Source organism: Eriocheir sinensis, chromosome 22 (genome assembly GCF_024679095.1).
Source record: "Eriocheir sinensis breed Jianghai 21 chromosome 22, ASM2467909v1, whole genome shotgun sequence".
NCBI classification, from domain to species: domain Eukaryota; kingdom Metazoa; phylum Arthropoda; class Malacostraca; order Decapoda; family Varunidae; genus Eriocheir; species Eriocheir sinensis.
This window is the reverse complement of record NC_066530.1, coordinates 11185265-11210676: the sequence shown is the minus strand read 5'-3', so window position 1 is coordinate 11210676 and position 25412 is coordinate 11185265. Positions and strand designations below refer to the sequence as shown.

Sequence of the window (25412 nt, the reverse complement as noted above, 5' to 3'; positions counted from 1 at the left end):
GGTAAAGTTGGGAGCATACGCTATAGCTGCGCGTGGCGGCGGTGCTCATCTCTCTTTGACCCTGTGGTGGGAGAGAACCCAGTCATCCGACACAAGGCCAGTGTGACATCCGAGTTACTACAGTTTATCATCCCCAGGTTTCCAGATTTCTCTAGAGGTACCTATTTATCGACCATCCCAAAAAGAAGGATGAGCATCTGATTGTGCTGAACGCCGACTGCCCATGCCAGGATTCGAACCCAAGCCCGCAGATTCGTAGTTAGGGACGCTAACCACTGCACTGCGGAGGCGTTAATAAGGACATGTTTAGGTTTTATTACATTCCATATAGCATGAGACAGACAGGCATTGGCAGTACATGAGACTGCAATAAGGAAATGGTTGGGTTTTATTGCACGTCAAGTAGAATTCCGCTGCAGGCAAGGCCGCGCTCGGTGAGGGATTGCAATACAGAGTGGAAGTGTTTAGTTTTTATTTAAAATACATATATACCCTGTACAAACAAACACATACATTCAACCCTGTTATATAAAAGTAAGAATTTTGGCATCAAACACGTTGCCTTCCCGTTCTGTCTTTACACTTTGGACATCCACTAACGACGACACAGATATAGACACAGACGCAGCTTCATCCCTGTTGTATAAAAGTAAGAATTTTGGCAGCATACGTGTTGCCTTCCCGCTCTCTCTTTACGTCTCCGACATCCATTGATGACGACACACAGACAAGGACATAGACGCAACTTTGGCACTCTACTGGTAAGGGAAATGACCACTTGATACGCATGATCAAGTTTCCATTCAGGTTACACACAAGGGCAGAGACAAAAGAACACTTAAGTTTGAAAAAGAGGGAAAATTCAGCGAAATGGACCACTCACTCAGTTTGTTCTGTCTAACACACAATAATAACGAAGAGTTTTGTTGGTAGAAAGAAAGAGTACTCAGTGAAATTGGTTAAACGCAGGGGTGGTAAGAAGAACAGTTAAATATGACAAAGAAATAAAGCTCATTGAAATGTACTATTCCCTCTGTAGGTTCTGTCTAACACTCAGTAATAGAAATGAGTTTTTTTTGTGGCCAAGAATAAATAATGAAAGAGTATTAAGTGAGATGGGCCATACATTTGTAGGATCTATTATTCAGTATTTTCACACACACTTTACAAAATATGCATCAAGAACAAGGGAGCGAAGAACATGGAAGGAAATGACGGTACAAACTATATATCATACCAGGCTTACTGAAGTTAAAGACAAAGAGACAAGGGAAGAGGTACACCTAGGAAGGGAAGAGGTGGGTCACACACTTCAGCAGACACTCTCATCACACATACAAACACACTTAACACAATCTAACGTCACTAAAGAAGAGATACAAAAACACTGGCTCGGGGTGTATGTACAAGTATGTAAAGCTATAAAATATAAGAATAATCTATTAGTGTACCTACGAATATCTATATACATAAAAACACGCGGAGACTCACGAAAAAATATATATTAAAATTTATCCTCTGAAGTTGAACAAGTGAATGGCACGGTGCGGCAGGCGAAGACGTGGGTGAATAAATAAATAAGACAACATCATTACTCACAGGTGCGACTTTCTATACCTGTCTGTCACCTTTACACGTCCGGACGAAGGTGAGACAGGTGGAGGACGGGAGGGAGAGAGGGATGAGGGATGAGGCACGAAAGAAGAGAAGGGAGGGATGAAGGGAGAACTGGAAGAGGCATTGTAGGAGAGGAGGGAGAGGGAGAGAGGGAGAAAGGAAGGGAGGGAGAGAGGGATGAGGGATGAGGCACGATAGAAGAGAAGGGAGGAATTTAAGGAGAACTGGATGAGGCATGGTAGGAGAGGAGGGAGAGGGAGCGAGGGAGGAAGGAAGGGAGGGAGAGAGGGATGTGGCACGGGAGTAGAGGAGGGAGGAGAGGGAGAGAAGGAGAAAGGGAGAAGGTATTGAGTGGAAAGTTTTATTTTATTGCACCTAGTTACCGACACACACACACACACACACACACACACACACACACACACATACACACACACACACGACACAATGAGACCCTCCCTATTTCTGTTCTCCCCTTCATCCAAATCTTCACCACCAGGTAATTTTAGAAACACCTGAACACTGAGAGAGGAACAGGGGGGAGGGGGGGAGGGGGTAACAGTTAAGCTTATCAGTCTTGTCATCGGAAGTCTTTCTCGAACAATAGATAACAAACTACACCGGGTTAGGTTATTAGGTATTATGATTTGTTATGGTTTACGTGCAAGGTCGTAACGCCGGTGAGATGTCTTGAAGGGCGTTTAGAGTCTGCCCTAGTCTAGTAGTGGCACGGGCGGATTTTTTTTTATAGTGACGCAGTGATATATTTTACTTTTTTTTTTTTTTTTTACAGTAGAGGAGTCAGTTCAAGGGCATAAAAAAAGGAAACAAATGTGAAAAAAAAGCAGTGATACGTGCGCACTTTCCTTATATTGTACTCTCCGTGAACGTGCATTATACTCTTTTTTTTTTAACATCTCCCGTCGCAGTGTTTGAAGGGGCAGTGTTTTGCGGGCTTTTCATGGTTACACATTGCCCTTGAGCTGCCTTCCTTGATGTGGACAAAGAGAGAGAAAAAAAGAATACTGGGTTAGAGCAACGTGATCAGCACTAAAAAAAAAGGAATACTGGGTTAGAGCAACGTGATCAGCACTTAAAAAAAAGGAATACTTGGTTAGAGCAACGTGATCAGCACTAAAAAGCAAGTCCTGCGCCACTACTCTTTCCACTCATCGCCTCCTTCTTCCCCTCCTTCAGTAGTAATCCGTATCATCATCCAGCCACTCCTCGGGCAACCAGTACCAAAAAATAAAAGCTCTGCGCCATTACTCCTCCCACTCATCGCCTCCTTCGTCCCCTCTTTCAGTAGTAGTCCGCGTCGTCGTCCTCGGGCTCCATGGGGGGGGGCGGGTTCTTGTCCAGGCAGGCGGCCACCTCGGGCACCCATATCTCGCCAGGGTTGCACTTCTCCTTCTCGTAGCTCCCCACCTGCAGCACCAGCACCGGCTCCTTCTTGTCCTCCTTCTGCTTCTGCTGGTCGCGCTTCGTCTTGCCGCTGTCCTTGTGCTTGGGTTTTATCACGTGGTCTTCCGCCGGCACGCAGCTGTGGAGATAAACATATAAGGTCGTATTACAAGACATATCGCAGTCCAAGAACACATAATTGATAAGGCTTTCGTACGAGTCATAGGCATTTCCAGTGGTAGTTTTATGACCCAGGTGGTAGTGTGAGTCTTCTTCTGTACCATGAACCTGAAGAAACACATTAGAACCCGACTGACCCTCTCTTTGACCTTTAGAAATACGTGATGTGAGAGGCGAGAGTGTCTTAGTATACCGACCATAGAGTGAACGAAAGAAGTGAAAGACCAAGCTGCAATGAGATGAATTATTACATAGATCTAAGAAAAGGACTGAAAGACTATAGTATTACGAGATAAAAAGTTACTGAGTGAGAGCAGAATAATTGAAAGCCTAAGATACGAAAGGAGTACTTACATTGAGCAAACAGAAGAATTGAAGACTAAGATACAGCGAAATATATAGTTATAAGCAAAAAAAAGGAATTGAAAGACTATAATGCAACGAGATAAAAAGTTACATAGAGGAAACGAAAGTGAAAGAGAAAAATTTAATGAACTAGTGAACCTTAACGATCATGAGTAAAAGAATTGAAATAAGAGATAAATAGCTACAGAGAGAAAAAAAAAAAAAAACAGAAGAGGTGAACGACTAAAACATAACGAACGAGTAAACTCAAACAAAGCACCTCCGCCACCACTCACATGTCCAGTTCGCTGACGTAGATCTCGCTGGCTTCACACTTGGGCTTGCCGAGGTCGAACTTGTGAGGCACCTTGATGGCGAAGGTGCCGGCGTGCTCGTCATGCACCACCTGGACGCGGCCCGGCTCCTCCTCCTCCACGATCTCCAGCACCGTCATCCTCTGGGGTTGCGCCTGGTGACTGCGCCTCTGCAGCTGACGACATCTGGGCGAGTTGAGAGGTTATTACACTCTGTTCAAACTACCTTCGTATATAAGCCCCGCCCACACCCGTCCAGCAGCCAATGAATGATGGTCTTGAAGCTTGATGTGATTCCTGATGACCCTGTTGCAAGGTATACACAATTTACGTAATCTACATCACGAATAAGAAGAAATGAACATGTTCGAACTACCAGGACACATAAGCCCCGCCCACACCCCTCCAGCAGCCAATGGTCTTGAAGCTTGATGTGACTCTGATTGGGTTCATGCAGTACCCTGATGTTCGATGGAGATAGGAACTGAGGCCATGAGCAGCTATAGAGAAATGTCCCCAACTTTATATTTTACCTTTACTACCCTGATGACCCAGTTACAAGACATACACACTTTACATAGTCTACATCATGAATAGAAGAAAAGAAAAGTTTACCTGCCAGTGCCATTTACTTACTGATAACAGGTGAATAGGGAACAATAGACTTACCTGGTGGTGTCGTAGCCGCCGTAGAGGAGAGGCGGACAGTCAAGCACCTGACGAATCCAACTCGTGCCCCGTCCACCTGTAATTAACACAGCACATTGAAAACACATCCCGCCATTGTCAGTCTGCCCTTCCTGCACCCCATGCTCACTCTACCATATTCTTACGTATCGGGCTACCATAACGACCATTTCCCAAGGCCAGAGAAGTTTAACCGGGTTTTCATGGGTGATTTTCCCCGTTCATGGTACAGAAGTCGGGTTAAACAACGACGCGGATCACAAAACAGTCCGTGGAAATCTCAGACACTTCTACGAGAGGCTATTCATACAGGCGAACTGAGACGCCGATGCGAATACGTTTAGGAGTACGTACTTATATCCTGCCATAGTGTTTCTCTCTCTCTCTCTCTCTCTCTCTCTCTCTCTCACCACTCGCAGCCTTCCTAAAAAACAGCATCGCACCAGTTTGAAACAAGAAAAAACTCATCCCGATAAAGAAAATAAAAGTAACCTTGAAATCCCCAACCTGCCCGGGCCGGGCAGGTTGGGGATTTCAAGGTTACTCGTCGCTGCCCAGGTAGACGAGTGGCAGAGCAATCAACAACTCCTGTATTATTAAGTTATTCGTTTTATCTTCTTTATTGTTGGATTATTTCTTTATATATTTCTTTTGTTTAGTCTTTGTTCCATCTGTCATGCCATATAAGAAGAAGGCGGCCTCTTAGCAACTCCTATGTTTCTAGTCTATTCCTTATGTCTATTTCAATGCAGTAGAGTTTTTGGGGCATTATTTGTTTATATCTTTCTTTATATACTTCTTGGTGTGTTTGTTTATATCGTATGAAGCGAAGGCAACTTTTTTTATAACTCCTATATTTCTAGACTTCCTTCGATCCTTTATTGGAGTAAGGTGTTGTTGGATTATCACTTTATATATATTTATTTTGTCTAGTCCTCTTTCCGTTCTTTATATATATTTATTTTGTTTAGTCCTCTTTCCGTTCTTTATATATATTTATTTTGTTTAGTCCTCTTTCCGTTCTTTATATATATTTATTTTGTTTAGTCCTCTTTCCGTTCTTTATATATATTTATTTTGTCTAGTCCTCTTTCCGTTCTTTATATATATTTATTTTGTTTAGTCCTCTTTCCGTTCTTTATATATATTTACTTTGTTTAGTCCTCTTTCCGTTCTTTATATATATTTATTTTGTTTAGTCCTCTTTCCGTTCTTTATATATATTTATTTTGTCTAGTCCTCTTTCCGTTCTTTATATATATTTATTTTGTTTAGTCCTCTTTCCGTCTCTCGTACCATATATAGCGAAGGCAAGCTTTTAACAACGCCTGCATTTTTGAACAATTCCTCTTATCCTCTTAACTGAAATAGCTTTTGGTGGGATTATTTGCTTATATATATCTTTAGCTCAGTCCTCGGTCTGTCGCTCGCACCGCATGCAAGGAAGGCAGTCTTTGATCAACTATCTTTTTAGACTATTCCCTACATCCTGGCTGTTGCTGGTAGTTTTTCTATATATCCTTTGTACAGTCACTGGTTCGCCTCCTTCACCAGAGAATCGTGAAATCGAGCAGCAGTAGTGCGAACCGGAGTGAGGCGGCGGGCATTCGGCGGGAAATATTTGGATGTCAATCATGGGCTACACGCCGGGGCTTACACGCCACATTGGCTACACTCACTCTGCCATACCGTCCGCAGGAAGCAGTATGAACCGGATCTTGGGGCAGGGCAACGCGAATACGAATGGAGCTGCGATAATGACCCGATGTCGTTATGGAAGCTGGCTGTGAGAGTTACTACATCTGAGGGACAATGCTAAATATGATGCGTTGGTATATTACACCGTGTTGTTTGCAAGAGGTTGTAGGGTCCGAATTAGCTCCCAGGACGTGGCAAAGCTTAGGAATGAACCGATGCTACTGTGATAATGAGCCGATGCCATTACAGAGGGCGAATATGAAAACTATGTAAGGAAGGAGGCTAAATAAGATGTGCTATGTTGCGTGGTGTTGTTTGCAGGAACCAGTGCGAACTGGCTCCTAGGGCGTGGCAGCGCTCGGGAATGAGATGTGGCCGTTGCAAAAGTCACATATAAGAGTTGCGTGTTGGGAAGGAGACGAAGTATAATGAGCTTATATATACTGAGCATACATGAATATATACAAGCTATTCAAACCGACTCCCAGGGCGCGGCAAAGCATGGTGATGAGTCGCAGATGAGTTGCAGAAGACAAATAAGGGAATTACATCCAAGGAACGAGTCTTGAATATGCTGTGGTGATATGCTGCGCCGTAATGTTTGCAGGGAGCAGCATTAGACTCCCAGGGCGTGGCTGTGCATGATAATGACGAGGTAACGTACTGAGGCATAAACACCCTTGAAGAAGGCCGAATAAGAGTCACATTTTCAAGAAAGTGTTTATCTACGCCTGCAGACATATGCGTGTCACGCTATGAATCATTATCGCTATTATTATCATACGAGACTAAACAGGTTGAGAGGGATGCGAATGATCGGCGTGGCGGAGGTGAGACAGATGACGAGGCAGAGGTGAAGATGAGAAAATGGCAGTGAAAAAGATGAGAGAGGGAAACGGGGCGAGAGAATGTAGATTATAGAAATGGAGGGACAGAGGGGTAAGGTAATAAATATCTTTAAACACATAACAAACAAACAAACAAGATCAAGGGTGTTGTAAGGGTGGGGCACAGGGCCATATTCTTAAACGTGTCAGGGCTCACACACCCACATTTGATGAGGCTTTCGTAGGAGTTGTGGGTATTTCCATGGGTAGATTTATGACCCCGGTGGTAATATGACAAAGCTCCTGTATCATGAACGTGAAAAAAACACTCTTGGGAACCTTTCTAATAACCTTTGTGGCATTTGAAAATATTTGTTGTGAGAGGAGGGAGCGTCTTAGAATACCACCCACAGTACCTTCCTGGTGACCCCCTCAAGTAATGTCATATAATCTCATACATCCGAGCCTAATACATGATCTGTTAATACGCACACTGTGATATATTGTTTGCAGGTGTGGATAACCCTTACGAGCAACGTTGCCAAATTGTCGCACACTGAACATGCATTTATAATTTTTAGGCTCCAAGACTGTCGTAACCACACAAATAACGATAGGAAATTAAAGTTAGCGTTAAAACTGTTAAATATTGATGGGTTTCGTTCTCTTTTGCTATAGTTATCGGTCAGAAACTACAAAAATGCAATGTGCTGAGTACGATAATTTGGCAACGCTGCTTACGAGTGACCGCCACACCCTCCTACCTATGTCCAGTGGCCTTTTAATGAGCTAGTAATACTCTGATGTCTCAATTTCCCGTCGATATTAGAAAAAGTCCCCGGCACACCCTTCCAAGTCTAATAATGATGTGATAATGATCCACAAATATACTAGATCCTTAACGTCACCATCCCCTTGAAGAAACCCAAATAAGAGTCCGTTACCAATTAAGACTATGATTTACTGATGTGTCAAAGCAGAGACCAGGACAAGAAAGTAATGATTCGTAAATGTCCTGAGGTCTTAATACTCCCCCCCCCCCTCTCCCTCCCTCTCCCTGCAGTAACCCGGATCCGAGAGCCTCAAATGTTAAGTGAACCTAGTGAACTTTGACGCTTTGGGCTCCCACAATAGATATATCCAAAGGCCACAAACGAGATCAGTTGTGTTCTCATGAATGTTTTTTTCACGTTCATGGTGCAGAAGCCTTGTCAGACCATCATAAGGCTCATAAAACTACCCATGGAAATACCCAACACAACCTTTGTTTTCTTTACAGCAAAGGAGACAAATCAAGGGCTTAAAAAAAACAATAATAAAAAAAAAGCCCGCTACTTACTTACTGCCCCTAAAAAGATTGGAGAGGAATAGCCGAAAGAGAAGTCAATTTCGTGAGGAGAGGTGTCCTGATACCCTGATACCTCTACGAAATCCTAATCAAGTGTGGGTGTGTAAGGTCCATATTCTCTGACGCTTTCGGCTCTCACAACAAATAATTTCAAGAGCAACAAAGGAGATCAGTCGTGTTCTTATTGAGTGTTTTTTCACGTTCACGGTGCAGAAGACTAGTCAAACTCACGAGGCTCATAAAACTCCCCATGAAAATATCCACCTCAGCCTCTACGAATGCCTTACCTAATGTGGGTGTGTAAGCTTCGAAATGTTTGAGCGTATGGGCCTGAGCTACGAAAAATGATCTGTGTATACTCAGACCTTAAGACCCCCAGTGGAGTAAGCCGGATTTGAAAGTGTAAAATGATAACTAACATAATGAACAGCTACCGTCTCTGAGGCCACAAATACCCACTAAGAACCAGTTAACAATCTTCGTAACCAAGCCTTATAAGGACCTACCTGTACACACTCCTTAAATGAACCGGGATCGGAAAGTCACATGCATCTTACCGTCACACAAGACAGTGAAGCATTACGCAAATCCCAGCATCACCTGACCCGCAACCCAGAGCCCACGTGCCTCTCTTTCTCTTAGTAGGTTTGCCGCCCAGCTCGTTTAATTAAAGAGAAAGGTAAGGCAAAAACATATCAGGTTGCAGAGGAGTCAAGGGATAAAGGGAAGTCTATGTTCAGTTGGCGATTCTCAAAGACCGGTTCATAGATGCTAACGAAGGTAGGGAGATGGAGGTGTAGGGTAGGAGGAGGAGGAGGCCGAAGGATGAAGGGAATGGGAAGGAGTTGATGAAGGGAAGGAGGAGGGATAAATTACTAGGGGAAGGTACGCCAAAATAGGGTAGGGATTGAGAAAAGGGATAATTAATGGGAGAGGTGGACGAAAGGAGGGATGAATGGGAAAGTAAGGAAAATTAAAGAACATAGAAAGGAAGGAGGAATAATCAAGGGTAGAACGAAGGGAAGAAGGAAGAATGAAAGGAAGTCAAACCAGAAGGAAGAAAATTAAAAAAAAGAGAATTATGAAGGGAAGGGAAGGAAAAACAAAGAATAAAGAGTAATAAGAGGAAATCGCAGGATATAAAAAGAGATAATTAGGGGAAGGAAGAGATGGACAAAGGGACGGAAAGAAAGGAAGAATTATTACAGTAAGAAAAAACATAAAAGAGTAGGAATAAAGAGAAGGCACAAAGGGTGGAGAGAGAAGGAAGCGTGAGGTGGAAAAGGGAGGTATGGAGGGAGAGAAAGGGAGGGAAGGGACGGGGTGGGCAGACAGCATAAGGAAGGATGGGATGGAGAGGCGGCTGTCAGAGGATGATGGGCATGATTGGATTGGGTGGAGAGACAGATGAAGAGGCAGAGAAGGAGGAGGAGAAGAAAGAGGAGAAAAAGTTGTTAAGAAGAGTGAGATAAAGAGAAGAGAAGAGAAGATAAAAGAAGAGAATAAAAGAGAAGAAAGAGGAGAAAAAGTTGTTGAGAAGAGTGAGATAAAGAGAAGAGAAGAGAACATAAAAGAAGAGAATAAAAGAGAAGAAAGAGGAGGAGAGGGCAGTGGAGAGGAAGAATGACAAACTACAGTGAGATAAAAGGAAGAGAAGAAAAAGGAAAAGAGAAGAGAAAAAAAGAAGAGAAGGAAAGAGAAGAATGAGGAGGAAAAGGTAATGGAGAGGGAGAAAGACAAACTACAGTGAGATAAAAGGAAGAGAAGAAGAAGAGAAGAGAAAAAAGAAGAGAAGAGAAGAATGAAGAGGGGAAAGTAGTGGAGAGGGAAAAAGACAAACTACAGTGAGATAAAGTGAAGAAAAAAAGAGAAAAAAAGAGGAGAGAAGAAAAGAGAGAAGAGGAATGTAAAAGAGAAGAGAAGAGAAGAGGAGAAAAGAAGAAAAAGAGGAGGTACTATACATGTTCTATCCTCAATATATACACCATTCAATAACATCGACGCGAGAGAAGAAGATAAAAGAAGAAGAGAACAAGAGAACAAGAAGAGAAGAAGAGAACAAGAAGAGAAGAAGAAAAAGAGGAGTCATATTCTTCCCTCACTACACACTCGTCAGAAACATCGACCCAACAAAGAAGAGGGAAGAGGAGAGGAAGAGGAAGTACATGAAAATAAGAGATAAAAGAACAATAACGAGAGACACAATAAGACAATGGCAATCTCGTTATAACCAAGTCTAATAATGATATCTCCCAGTGCGCTGCGGAAGGTGTAAAGCACTCGAATAAAAAAAAACAAATTAACTATCAAACAAAAAAAAGTCACGTGTATTTTGACGTCACACAGAAAACAGGAATGAGGCGGAAAGATCAACACTCCCTCACACACGACACCTACAACGCACGCCTCTCAGTCTCTCCTATCCTGTTAGGTGTTTTAAGCAGACGACAAGATCAACACTGCCTGATGCACACCCACGATACCCATAACACACGTCCATCTGTCCCTCCCTTGGTCATGACTGTCAGGTATTAGGCAGGCGAGATCAGGAAAAGAGGGAGACTATAACAGAATGAAAAGGAAAGGTTATAAGAGGAACAGAAGAGGAGAAATACTAGAGGATAAAGGGGAAAGGTTAGGCAGGTTGAAAAAGATAGGTTAGGCAAGTGAAAAGATAATCAAGAGAGTGAAAATATAAGAGAACGGATACGCAGATTTTAAGAGCAATAGAATAATGAAATATAAGGTTTGAAAAGAAACAGAAACATATGAGGTTTGGAGAGGAAAGGTTAGGCAGGTTGAAAAGCATAGGTTAGGCAAATGAAAAGATAATCAAGAGAGTGAAAATATAAGAGAACGGATACGCAGATTTTAAGAGCAATAGAATAATGAAATATAAGGTTTGAAAAGAAACAGAAACATATGAGGTTTGAAGAGGAAAGGTTAGGCAGGTTGAAAAGCATAGGTTAGGCAAGTGAAAGGATAATTAAGAGAGTGAAAATATAAGAGAATGAAGAGAACGGATAGGCAGATTTTAAGAGCAATAGAATAATGAAATATAAGGTTTGAAAAGAAACAGAAAAGATAAAATATGAGGTTTGAAGAGGAAAGGTTAGGCAGGTTTTAAGAGCAACAAAAGAATAGGAGAAGAGGAATGATTAGCCAGATAAGAAGAGCAATAAAAGAGGGAAAATAAGAGTAAGAAGAAGGAAGGTTGGGCAGTTTGAAGAGGAAGGGGAGAGGAAAAGTGTAAGAGAATGAAGAGGCAGGTTAGGCAGGTTTGAATATCAGTAAGTGAGGGACACTGTAAGAGGATGAAGAGGACAGGCAAGAGGGTTAAAAGAGCACTAGAGAGAGGGAGAATGTAAGAGGAAGAAGAGGAAGGTTAAAAGAGTAATAGAAGACGGAAATGTAAGAGGATGAAGAGGAAGGGACGAAGGGAAGTTGCTGTGATGGTTCAGTAGTGATTCTAAATGGCAGGTGTATAGTGAAGCAGAAAAAGAACATAACTCCTCTTTTATCTTCTTTCTCTTTTCATCTCCTCCTCTTTATCACACTGTTGTTTATACTTCTTTCTCATCTCCACTATCTCCTCCTCTCATCTTCCTCCTCATCTTCATTCTCTATCTCTATATTTGTCACCCTCTTCTCCTCCCTGTTAATCTTAGTTTTTCCTCCTCATCCTTCTCCTCCTCTTTATCGCACTGTTGTTTATACTTCTCTCTCATCTCCACTATCTCCTCCTCTCATCTTCCTCCTCATCCTCATTCTCTATCTCTATATTTGTCACCCTCTTCTCCTCCCTGTTAATCTTAGTTTTTCCTCCTCATCCTTCCCCTCCTCTTTATCGCACTGTTGTTTATACTTCTCTCTCTTCACAAATTCTTCCTCTCATTTTTCTCCTCATCCTCATTCTCTATCTCTATATTTGTCTCCCTCTTTTCCTCCTACCCTGTTGATCTTACTATTTTTTCCTCCTCCTCCTCTTCTCCCTTAACTCGCCATAAGGCAAACTCCAACACACCGACAGGAATGAAAAAAAATAGTAAATATAAAAGAAATAATCTTGCTATGAGAATATATTGACAAAACCTGTTCTGTGAGGTATGTGTGTGTGTGTGTGTGTTGTGTGGTGTGGTGTGGTGTGTGTGTGTGTGTGCGCTCTCTCTCTCTCTGTTTCAGCATCATCAACCGTGACCGTGTAGTGTGGTTTGTAAGGGAGGGAGGGGAGGGGGGAGCAGGTGAGGGGGCGGTGTGTGTGTGTGGGGGGGGGGGGGGTGGCAGCAGTCGACCTTCCTCTTCATACTTTCCTCTGCCAGTTTTCCCCGGACGTCTCACCCCCACCACAACCTTCAGCCTGACTCATCCTGTCTCCGGGAAAAACTGGAGAGGTGTAAGCATGTGGCAGATCCGGGGAGCTCTAAGAAAATATTACGAAATCTGGATGTAAATGGATGTTAGGAAAAAAGAGGGACGAATGTATATGTTGAGACAGTTCCAGGCGTTAGCGAGGAACGTAGGGAAACAGTTGAAATATCTGCTCTTGAGGGAGTGTAGCGCGCGTGGACGGGAGAAAAAAAAGAGGGACGAACGCGTATGCTGTAACTGTTCCAGGAGTTAGCGAGGAACTTAGGGAAAAAGCTGCGATACTTGCTCTTAACGGGAAATGGCGCAGAGAGAGAGAGAGAGAGAGAGAGAGAGAGAGAGAGAGAGAGAGAGAGAGAGAGAGAGAGAGAGAGAGAGAGAGAGAAGTCCGTATGTGTTATAGTACAGTAATATATAAGTTGCAGGCGTTAGCGAGGAACTTCGGGAAACATTGCGATATCTGCTCTTTTAAGGGAATGTAGCGCGCGTGGATGGAAGAGAGAAAAAAAAGAGGAAGTCCGGAAGTGATGTAGCAGCTCCAGGCGTTAGCGAGAAGGGAGAAAGGGAGAACTCTATACGAGATTTAGTAGAAAGCTGTAATGGAAGCGTGAGTAGGAAAGGGTAATAGTGGCGTATATATGACATGAAAGTGAGGATAGGAAAGGTAAATTTTTTATGGTTAGTAGTGTTGAAGAATGGTGTAAAAACGTGGTAAGGGAAGGTATAGAGTACAGATGACATGAAAATGAGGAAGGGAAAGGCAATGTAGTAAAGCTGGCGTTTGAGAATGACATAAAAAGATGTTAAGAAGGAGAGATATACTGAATCTAGCTGGGGTTTGAGAAAGGCATTAAAAGATGTTAAGAAGGAGAGATATACTGAATCTAGCTGGGGTTTGAGAAAGGCATTAAAAGATGTTAAGAAGGAGAGATATACTGAATCTAGCTGGGGTTTGAGAAAGGCATTAAAAGATGTTAAGAAGGAGAGATATACTGAATCTAGCTGGGGTTTGAGAAAGGCATAAAAAGATGTTAAGAAGGAGAGATATACTGAATCTAGCTGGGGTTTGAGAAAGGCATTAAAAGATGTTAAGAAGGAGAGATATACTGAATCTAGCTGGGGTTTGAGAAAGGCATTAAAAGATGTTAAGAAGGAGAGATATACTGAATCTAGCTGGGGTTTGAGAAAGGCATTAAAAGATGTTAAGAAGGAGATATACTGAATCTAGCTGGGGTTTGAGAAAGGCATTAAAAGATGTTAAGAAGGAGAGATATACTGAATCTAGCTGGGGTTTGAGAAAGGCATTAAAAGATGTTAAGAAGGAGAGATATACTGAATCTAGCTGGGGTTTGAGAAAGGCATTAAAAGATGTTAAGAAGGAGAGATATACTGAATCTAGCTGGGGTTTGAGAAAGGCATAAAAAGATGTTAAGAAGGAGAGATATACTGAATCTAGCTGGGGTTTGAGAAAGGCATTAAAAGATGTTAAGAAGGAGAGATATACTGAATCTAACAGGGGTTTGAGAAAGGCATAAAAAGATGTTAAGAAGGAGAGATATACTGAATCTAGCTGGGGTTTGAGAATGGCATAAAAAGGTGGTAAAGGGAGGTAAAGTATAGATGACATGAGAATGGTAAAGAGAAAGAGAAATTAGTATAACTGGCGTTTGAGATTGACATAAGAGGGTTGTAGGAGAAGGAGATGTAGACATGATATGGAAGTGGGAAGAGGAAAGAAAAGTTTAATATATTTTTTTACAGCAAGGGAGGCAGCACAAGGGCAAAAGACAAAAACATTAACAAAAAATCTCCCTAGACGCTACTCCGACAAAAGAAAAAAGAACAAGAGGTCAGAGGAGAGGCGTGAGAGAATGGTGTGAGAGGCGGAGACGTGGGAACAGGAAGGAAAATTTTGTTATATTTAGTGGAGTGTGAGAAGAGTGTGAAGGAGGTGGCAAAGGATGTCTCAGAAACGAAAGGATCAGTGACAGGACTCCAGGAAGCGAACGAACAACACACACGCGGATGAACACAAACTTAGTCAACTGTATTACGTAACCAGCTGACGCACACGCACACACAAACACACACACGCGCACAGGAGTCAAGCACATTATGAGGAACCAATGTGTCACCTACCTAATGAGTCACACACACACACACACACACACACACACACACACACTTACTCACGCCAGATTTCCGTTGTATGTTAATTTTCTTCTTTCTATTTTTATTCTTTTCCTCCAGTCACGTTCGACCTTTCCTGTAGTTGCCGTTATGTGTTGTTTATTACAGGACGCTAAGGTGACTCACTATCATATGTTCATTTATCTTTTATTCATCTATTCATTTTCATTTGTATTTATGTATTTTGTAAAGACTGGCTAAAGAGGAGGAGAGATAGACTGACAAGGCGATTCAAATGTTATAAAGTGTTGTCTCAAAGCTCTTTATAATTATAGTAGTAGTAGTAGTAGCAGTAGTAGTAGTAGTAGTAGTAGTAGTAGTAGTAGTAGTAGTAGTAGTTGTAGTAGTAGTAGTAGTAAAGGAGAAACATTCAACTTTTACTAATAATGTTCTCTCTCTCTCTCTCTCTCTCTCTCTCTCTCTCTCTTCAGCAGGATTTTGGTCCACCTCGTTACCTGAAGCACCAACCACCTGCCTGGCTGCCTACCTCCCTTCAGCACAGGTAGCAGCTAACGAGAGGGAAAGTGACCGCGGGACGAGTGATTGTCTTACAGGTAAGAACTTTCACCTGAGTATCCTTTGCACCACCACCACCACCACCTCCACCACAACCACCACCACCACCACCACCACTATAATAATTGCCATCCATTAAAACTTTCTACAAATTTTCCACCATTGACTGTCCTTCGCTTCTTCTTTTGTCTCCATTTAATATGTTCAAATTAGTCTCAGTTTAAATCTTCATATAAATATCGATTCACGTATTTATATAAGTCTCCTTTTAAGTGTATATTTTAGTGTTTATTTAAGTGTTCATTTAAGTCTACCCATAAGTCTTAAGTGTTTATCAAAGTGTATATACCGGCGTTCATTTAAGTCTTCATAACAGTCTTCTTTCAAGTGTTATTAAGTGGTTTCTATGCAGATGTTTTTCACTCTCTCCTTGACGCACTTAGAGGACGTGTGAGGGAGCCTTGTTGTGGGGAACGACCTTGGCTTTGACCTGGACACAAAAGAGGAGGAGGAGGAGGAGGAGGAGGAGGAGGAGGAGGAGAAATGATAGGGAAAAGGAGGAGGAGGAAAAATTATTATGTTGAAAGAGAAGGGATAGCGGGTGACGCCTTTTTACCTGGACGTCAAGGAGGAGGAGGAGGAGGAGGAGAAATGATAAAGAAAAGGAGGAGGAGGAGAAATTATTATGTAGAAAGAGAAGGGATAGCGGGTGACGGCTTTTTACCTGGACGTCAAGGAGGAGGAGGAGGAGGAGGAGGAGGAGGAGGTAGAGGTAGCCCCTTGACCACAAATTGCTCGGGTCACCTTTGCTGTGTGCTGACGAGGTACGAAAAGTTTATACACACAGGTAACCACGAGAGAGAGAGAGAGAGAGAGAGAGAGAGAGAGAGAGAGAGAGAGAGAGAGAGAGAGAGAGAGAGAGAGAGAGAGAGAGAGAGAGAGAGAGAGAGAGAGAGAGAGAGAGAGAGAGAGAGAGAGAGAGAGAGAGAGAGAGAGAGAGAGAGAGAGAGAGAGAGACACACACACACACACACACACACACACACACACACACACATACATACAAATAGAGATAGATAAAACAAAGGAACAGAGATAGACATATATAGAAACAGACAGACATAAACAAAGAGACAGACATCATCATATCATCATATCAATTAGCTTAACATCGGTTATAGGCAAGATGCTGGAGTCCATAATAGCCAGGAACATTCGGGAGCATTTAGAGAAACATAGCTTAATTCACGACTCGCAGCATGGGTTCAGAAAAGGTAGGTCATGCCTCACCAATCTCTTGTCCTTCTACAATAAAGTATTTGAGGCGGTTGACAGAGATGAAAATTATGATGTAATCTATCTTGATTTTAGTAAAGCGTTTGACAAAGTTCCTCACCAACGACTTTTGCTGAGAGGGTAAAGTTTTGAACTGGGTCAAGGCGTGGCTTAGCAATAGGAAGCAAAGAGTGCAAATCAATGGTAAAAGATCTGACTGGGGATGTGTTACGAGTGGGGTCCCACAAGGTTCAGTATTAGGTCCACTTTTGTTTATTATTTATATCAATGACTTAGATACAGGAATTAGTAGTGATGTTAGTAAATTTGCAGATGATACCAAGATCGGTAGAGTAATTGAGTCGGATCAGGACGCTAGTATTCTCCAAGGTGAACTCAACAGATTATATGACTGGGCGGATAAATGGCAGATGGAGTTCAATGTAGGGAAGTGCAGTATTCTGAGTGTAGGTAGGAACAACCCCTCACATAACTATTGCTTAAATGACACTCTCATAAGTAGGTCTGGGTGCGAGAGGGATTTAGGGGTCTTAGTGAGCTCTGATCTCCGTCCAAGGGCACAATGCATTCAAGCTAGAAATCGAGCTAATAGGGTACTGGGATTTATTTCAAGGAGCGTAAGCAACAGAAGCCCCGAAGTCATCCTCAAACTATATTTAGCATTAGTTAGACCTCATCTTGACTATGCGGTTCAGTTCTGGTCACCTTACTATAGAATGGATATCAAAATGTTAGAATCGGTGCAGAGGAGGATGACTAAGATGATTCAGGGGTTGAGAAACTTGCCATACGAGGAAAGACTCAAACAGTTAAACTTGCATTCTCTAGAAAGGCGAAGGGTGCGTGGAGACATGATTGAGGTTTATAAATGGATGAAGGGCTTTAATAAGGGAGACATTCATAAGGTTTTGTTGGTAAGAGAACCGGGTAGGACACGAAGTAACGGGTTTAAACTGGATAAATTCAGATTCAACAGGGACATAGGCAAAAATTGGTTTACTAACAGGGTGGTGGATGAGTGGAATAGGCTTAGCAGTCATGTGGTGAGTGCCAATACAATTGTCACATTCAAAAATAGACTAGATAAATTCATGGACAGCGATATTAGGTGGGGTTAGATACACGGGAGCTTAGGGTCAAAGGAGCTGCCTCGTACAGGCCTACCGGTCTCTTGTAGACTCCTGCGTTCTTATGTTCTTCTTATGTTCTTATATTCTTTGGCATCTTAAACACAGGTCAACGTACAACAAGAACACAAAACAAATAATATAAAGAAAAGGAAAAAGAAAGGGAGAAGAGTAAGTAAGTGAGAGAGAAAAAGAGTGAGTGACGGAGTGAGAAAGTGTGTGAGAAATAGAAAGTAAGAGAGTGAGTAAGAGAGAGAGAGAAAGAATGAGTGAGAAAGTGAGTAAGAGTAAGAGAAAGAAAAAGTGAGAGAGAGAGAGAGAAAACACCAAGCCACAATGTTTGGTATGCAAGAAACAGGTGTATATGTGTGCGTACGTATGTAGGTGGCACGTGGGCAGGTGAGGACCCAATGAACTCAGGTGGGAAAAAGTAAGGACAGAGGACCAGGTGGAGGAGGAACTTCGATTTTTTTGGCCGGAGCTGGATGAGTAGGTACACTAACATCAGAGAGGTGGAGGACGTTGGGAAAGGCCTTGATCTTGTGTAGTAATAGTGACTGATGATGATGGTGATTGGAACTTAGGGGAAAGACTCTTCGTACTTCGTTTATTTACTTTTAGTCCTATGCACCTTATCTTTCCTTTTCCCTGTATTTATTATCTCTTCTCTCTTCTCTCTCCTCATTTCTCTCTTCATTTTTTTTCTCTCTCTCCTTCATTTATTCCATTTTATCGTCCATTCTTCCTTCCTTCATTCTCTTTTCTCCTTTATTTCTTCTTTCTTCCCTTCCCTTTATCGTCCATTCTTCCTTCCTTCATTCTCTTTTCTCCTTTATTTCTTCTTCCTTCCCTTCCCTTCATCCTCCATTCTTCCTTCCTTCATTCTCTTTTCTCCTTTATTTCTTCTTCCTTCCCTTCCCTTTATCGTCCATTCTTCCTTCCTTCATTCTCTTTTCTCCTTTATTTCTTCTTCCTTCCCTTCCCTTTATCGTCCATTCTTCCTTCCTTCATTCTCTTTTCTCCTTTATTTCTTCTTCCTTCCCTTCCCTTTATCGTCCATTCTTCCTTCCTTCATTCTCTTTTCTCCTTTATTTCTTCTAACTCTCCTTCCCTTCATCCTCCATTCTTCCTTTAATAATTCTTTCCCATTTACCTTATTCTCTTTCCCTCTCCCCTCTCTTTCTTTTCAACACCATCCCTCTATATTATGTCCCTCCTCTCTCTCTCTTTCTTCTCCTTTTATTAACTCTACCTATCACTTTATGCTCCTCTTTTTTCTCTCTCTTTCTTCTCCTTTTATTAACTCTACCTTTCACTTTATGCTCCTCTTTTCTCACTCTCTTTCTTTTCCTTTTATTCCATCTACCTATCACTTTATGGTCCTCTTTTTTCTCCCTTTATTCATTCGTTCTCCCAATTATCACCTCTCTCTTCTAATCATACATTCCCTTTTCCCTTTGTTCATTCACTCTCCCTGTCACCAAATGCTCCCTGCTATTCCTACTATCTCTCACCCCTTCCCTTTCTCCACCTTATGCTCCCTTCTTCTATTTCTTCTTTATCTTCTCCTTTCATTCTTTCACTCTTTCACCTTATCTTTCCTTCTCTTTCCCTTCATTCCTACTTAACACTCCTTACTTTATCTTACCACCCTCTTTTTCCCTCCTATCTTTTCTCTCTTCCCTTTTACTCATACGAAGGGAAGGGAGAGAACGGAGGAGAGGAAGGAGGAAGAAAGATAATAACATAATAACATAAGAACGTAAGGAGTCTGCAAGAGGCAAAGAAAGTGAAAGAAAAACAAAGGGAAGTTAGAAAGAATAATTATTAAAGGAAGAGATTAAGAGAAAAGAGAATAAGAGAAGTAAAAAGATAACGAAGGAAAGGATGAAAGGATAATTATTAATAAAGAGAAGAAATAAAGGAAGGGAGAGGAGAACAAAAGGAAGGAAGAAGGAATAATTAGCCACAAAAGGGTAGGGATTAAGAGGAGGGACAAAGGGAGGAGAAGGAATGAAGCGTAAGGTGGAAGGGAGGGTGACAATGAAGGGAGATTAAGGCAAGGGAGGGAAGGGCGTTAGCATAAGGGGTGTGGATGAGCCCTGAGGTGACCGTAAATTAAGTTAGACATGCTAGGCCCTTCTCTCTCTCTCTCTCTCTCTCTCTCTCTCTCTCTCTCTCTCTCTCTCTCTCTCTCTCTCTCTCTCTCTCTCTCTCGGATGGATAAACTTGGAAACATGCATTTGTATCAGTTCTTATTGCCTTCTGTACAGGTTTTAATTCCTTTTAACAGTATCAGAAAGCAGCGAATAGACTTGTATACGTCAGTCAGTCAGTCAGTCACCCACTCAGAATTCACTTAGTTTGCCAGTCAGTAAGTTAGTGAGTCGGTTCTCCAAAAAGCCTGTTATTCCGTCACTCAGTCAGTTCTTCAGCCAGCCAGTCAGTGAGTCAGTCAGTTAGTCATTCATACAGTTAGTCAAAGTGTCAATCAGTCACTGTAACCATCACTACTACTATTAGTATGACCTAATAGAGTTCAGTCAGTCAGTTAGCCAAGCAACCTCCCAGTCAAATCCACAATATCACAAATTGCACCACCATCACCTCTATTACCATCACCAAATATAGTTCATTCACTCAGTCAGTTAGTCACCCAGTCACCTCACCACAACCACCACCAGCACCTCCACTACCACCACCACTACCTTTTCACCACGTCCGCTTACAACACACCACCATCATCACCACTAACACCACCACCGGAAGGCATGTATGTTACTCACTGTTGTGTTGTTTGGGCGTTGGTGTTTTGTTTTTGTTGTGTTTCATCATCATCACTGTGGGCGTATGGGCGCGCGCGTGTGTGTGTGTGTGTGTGTGTGTGTGTGTGTGTGTGTGTGTGTGTGTGTGTGTGTGTGTGAGATCATGCCTTTCCATCATCTGCTACTTATTCTACTTCTTCCCATCCTCCTCCATCCCCCCCCCCCCTCCTCCTTCTTTTCCTATTGTTGATTATTTTCTTATTCTCATCCTTCTGAAATAACTGCTATCAATTCTTGTATTTTTAAAAGTCATGCGAAGTCTATGCTGAGGAGGTCGACGGTTTACATCAGTGGTTCCCAACTTTTTTGTTCAGGTGACCCCAATCATCCACCTCTAGACATGACCGCGACCCCACTAATTTAGTTCTTTATGTGTTATTGTAACATGAAAACACCATGTTTGATATTTAGAGGTCTTGGCGACCCCAGAAAAAGCGCTTGGCGACCCCCGTTGGGGTCGCGACCCCAGGGTTAGGAAAGGGGGGTTTACATGAATACTCTTTTTCTAGGGAGGCAAAATTATTCCCCAACTGAACATATCTTTGTCTTTGGGAAGTCGACGTTTTACATGGATAAATATTTTCTAGGGGGATAAATTCACTAACCCAAAAACATCAGAAAAACATAGACAGGGATAAAGAAACAGAGACAGATAAAGAAAGATTGAAACAAGATCAACTTTCACGCACTTATGAACTAATTCACTTCATTATACAAGAAAATGGAAGTACCTACTCGTAACGGCAATCTACTCTTGGTCTCTTGAAAAATCGATAGTTTCTTACGGGCTAATGCTCTAATACACTTCATCATACAAGAAGCACGCTCTCGTTATGGAAATCTACAAGAAGAATTAGGCATGTTCTCATTATGGAAATCTACAAGAAGAATTAAGCACGTTCTCATAATGGAAACAAACTCTGATCCCTTGAGAGGCCGGTAGTGTCTTACGGGGTTGTCTTATAGCTGGGTGGGTTGCGAGACCTTGAAACGCTGCAACACGCAAGCATACTAAGAACCCAAGGCAGCCAGGCAGTCACTCCACACGGGGCAGCTCCTGAAGACTGTTTTTATTTTTTACTTACCATCTGTCATTCCCACCCATAAATCAATCAAACACCGGAAGGGAAGGGATGCAGTATCTTCATTCAACAGTAATATAAGTACTTCTAGACAAACTAATACTAAGGAGAAGAATCGAGAACCAGTTTGTTATTCACCATCTGTTATTCCTACTCACGAAACTCTATACATTTTATATTTGGAAACTCTATAGAAGGTAGAGTGCAATACCTTCGCTTAACCTTTATATGGGTACTAGAAAGGCTGATGTATTGAAGATTTACCTGAGAACCAGTTTATTATTCATTCTCAGTCATTCCCATTCATAATTCCATTTAACTTCTATAAGGGAAAGAATGAAATCAATACCTCTCATTAACCTTTATATGAATGTTCGGAAGGCTGATATATAGAAGACTTTTACCTCAGAACCAGTTTGTTATACACCTTCTGTTATTCCCGTTCATGAATCTATCTAACCTCTGTAAGTGAAGGAGTGCGATACTTTTACTCGATCTGTTTATAAGTACTAGAAAAGCTGATTTACACAGGAACATATCACATGAGTCTGCAAGAGGCCGGTCAGGATACACAAGGTAACTCCTGCAAACCAAACACGTCATGGAGGGATCTATCGTCTTGCCACTCACCACATGACTGTCAATTAAGGCTTGTAGCTATCCACCACTCCCTCAGCAAACCACTTCTTACTTACATATCGGAAACTATCTAACTTAAACTCATTACGAGGCTTACCCTGCACTTTACCACCAGGGAAAATACACGACTTGGAAACACTAGGACAGTACATACACACAAACACACATACGCATCCGATTCTGAAAGCAGGTCACACGATACAAACAAGCTCAGGCTGGTCCTTGAATAACAACAATACGGGGCGAGGTGACGAAGAGAAAACTTTATGGGTGTTATAATAGTGTTTTTCACGTTATGTTGAGTGATGAGAGAGAGAGAGAGAGAGAGAGAGAGAGAGAGAGAGAGAGAGAGAGAGAACACAAACAAACGTACAAACAGACAGATGGGAGACTAAAAAGGCAAATAAACAGACAGACAAAATTAAATAGAAAAACAGACAGACAGGTAGATAGACAGACACAGACAAAGAGGGAGAGAGAAACACACACACACACACACACACACACACACACATAGACAGCCAGATAGAGACAAACAAACAGAGAAACACAGACAGGTGGGCAGAGATGAAAAAACAAACAGACAGACAGACAACAACATCCCTACTTACTCGAAAACGGTAGGATATACGCAGGGATGGCCAGGGCGCAGGATACACAGGCCACGAGGAGAGCAAGGCCCTTCATCGTCGGCTAAAGTCGTTGGTTCGAGAGGCAAAGAAATCAACAGCACTCCAATATACACACGCGGTTTCCTTCCCTGCAGACAGATCGCTCGAACTCTTTCCTCTGTGCTGGCTACTCGACAACTGATACCAAGAAGTTGCGGTCGCGCGGCCTTATATACCTTGCTCGGGGGGCGTGCCGCGAGGGATGAGCTGCCATGTATTGTTTTTTGTGTGACGGACTGGAATGCGTTTGTAGTCTTACTCATCCTCGGCCGCCTCATCTTCCTCTTCCTCTTTTTTTTCGGGTCTTCCTCTTCTTCTTCGATGTCATTCTCCTTCTCTTCCTCTCTTTCAAGGATCATCGCATGGGAATATTTATGGTTGCTGTGTTGTTGTTGTTGTTGTTGTTGTTGTTGTTGTTGTTGTTGTATATATTTCTTTTCTTTTTTCTTTTTCTATTTCTTATCCTCTTTCTTCTTCTTAATCTCGTTCTTGTTTTATTTCGTCTTTTTCTTTTTCTATTTTTTCTTTGTCCTTTCCTCTTTCTTCTTCTTGTTCATGTTTTGTATTTTTTTCCTTTTCCTGTTTTTCTTTATATTTTGTTCTTGTTTTTGTAGTTATAATTATCATCATCATCATCATCATCATCATCATCTTTTTATTCTTCCTTTTTTCTTCCTCTTCCTCCTCAACCTTTCCCATCCTCCTCTTTATCAGCCATAACAGCCAATCTCTATCTAAGAGTGTGTGTGTGTGTGTGTGTGTGTGTGTGTGTGTGTGTGTGTGTGTGTGTGTGTGTGTGTGTATTTTTGTGTTTGACTATCAAGTAAAAATGAACTTCTTGGCCTTGAGAAACTGCATCGTATGTTTATTTTGTTTATTTTCGAGAGAGAGAGAGAGAGAGAGAGAGAGAGAGAGAGAGAGAGAGAGGAAAGAAAGAGAGAGAGGAGAGAGAGATAGAGAAAAATGGAATATAAATAAGAATAAAAAAAACTACAAAAGAATGAGAGAGAGAGAGAGAGAGAGAGAGAGAACACAGTGGATCGTAAACCTAAATGGATGATACTAATGAAGGATAATTACAGGAAAAAGAAAAAAAAGTATACCAAGGGCAGAAGAAAGTGAACGAGAGAGAGAGAGAGAGAGAGAGAGAGAAAAAGAGAGAGAGAACTCAAAGAGAGAAAGAGAGAGAGAGAGAGAGAGAAGTGAATATGAAAGAAATGAGAAGTAAGAGGATGTTATAAAGTGAAAAGGAACATATGAAGGAATTTACGGAGGAATAGTTAAAAAAAGGAAAACATAAAGGAAGAAAAAAACGAGGAAAAAATATAGGAGGTTAATAGAAAAGGAAGCAGGAAAGAGGAAGGAAAAATAGGAAATAGTAAGATAAAAAAATGAGATAAAATAGAAGAAAATGGTCCTGTGAAAATGAGAGAAAAAAATAGGAAGCGAAAATGATGTTTGGACGCATATGAAAAAATGAGAAAAGTGACATGAAAAAGTGAGCCTCTCTGAAACAATGAGAATAGTGACATGAAAAAATGAGATCCGAAAAAATTGAGAAATGTGACATGAAAAAGTGAGCCTATCTGAAAAAATGAGAATAGTGACATGAAAAAGTGAGCCTCTCTGAAAAAAATGAGAATAGTGACATGAAAAAATGAGATCTCCGAAATAGTGACATGAAAAAGTGAGCCTGTCTGAAAAAAATTGAGAAAAGTGACATGAAAAAGTGAGCCTGTCTGAAAAAATGAGAATAGTGACATGAAAAAGTGAGCCTGTCTGAAAAAAATTGAGAAAAGTGACATGAAAAAGTGAGCCTGTCTGAAAAAAATTGAGAAAAGTGACATGAAAAAGTGAGCCTGTCTGAAAAAATGAGAATAGTGACATGAAAAAGTGAGCCTGTCTGAAAAAAAATGAGAATAGTGACATGAAAAAGTGAGCCTGTCTGAAAAAAATGAGAATAGTGACATGAAAAAATGAGTATCTGAAAAAAAATGAGAATAGTGACATGAAAAAGTGAGCCTGTCTGAAAAAATGAGAATAGTGACATGAAAAAGTGAGCCTGTCTGAAAAAAATGAGAATAGTGACATCAAACAGTGAGCCTCTCTGAAAAAAATGAGAATAGTGACATGAAAAAGTGAGCCTGTCTGAAAAAATGAGAAAAGTGACATGAAAAAGTGAGCCTCTCTGAAAAAAATGAGAATAGTGACATGAAAAAGTGAGCCTATCTGAAAAAAATGAGAATAGTGACATGACAAAGTGAACCTATCTGAAAAAAAA

General features: G+C 41.6%; 1 protein-coding gene across 1 annotated transcript; it reads right to left on the bottom strand.

Moving 5' to 3' along the window:
- Positions 1-457: 457 nt before the first annotated feature.
- Positions 458-23283, bottom strand: LOC127002047 (uncharacterized). Its single transcript, XM_050867410.1, has 4 exons — positions 23072-23283; positions 4530-4605; positions 3843-4046; positions 458-3160 (listed from the first exon to the last, which is right to left on the bottom strand). Exons 1-4 carry the CDS (start codon positions 23145-23147, stop codon positions 2920-2922), a joined length of 597 nt encoding a protein of 198 aa, XP_050723367.1. The 5' UTR covers positions 23148-23283; the 3' UTR covers positions 458-2919.
- Positions 23284-25412: the final 2129 nt, after the last annotated feature.

Coding starts and splice junctions, on each gene's coding strand:
- LOC127002047 (XM_050867410.1), bottom strand. CDS start 23,147: ATGAAGGGCCTTGCTCTCCTCGTGGCCTGTGTATCCTGCGCCCTGGCC. Junction 4,606..23,071: donor GTATATCCTACCGTTTTCGA/GTAAGTAGGGAT, acceptor TGTTAATTACAG/GTGGACGGGGCACGAGTTGG. Junction 3,161..3,842: donor TACGTCAGCGAACTGGACAT/GTGAGTGGTGGC, acceptor TTATCTCCACAG/CTGCGTGCCGGCGGAAGACC.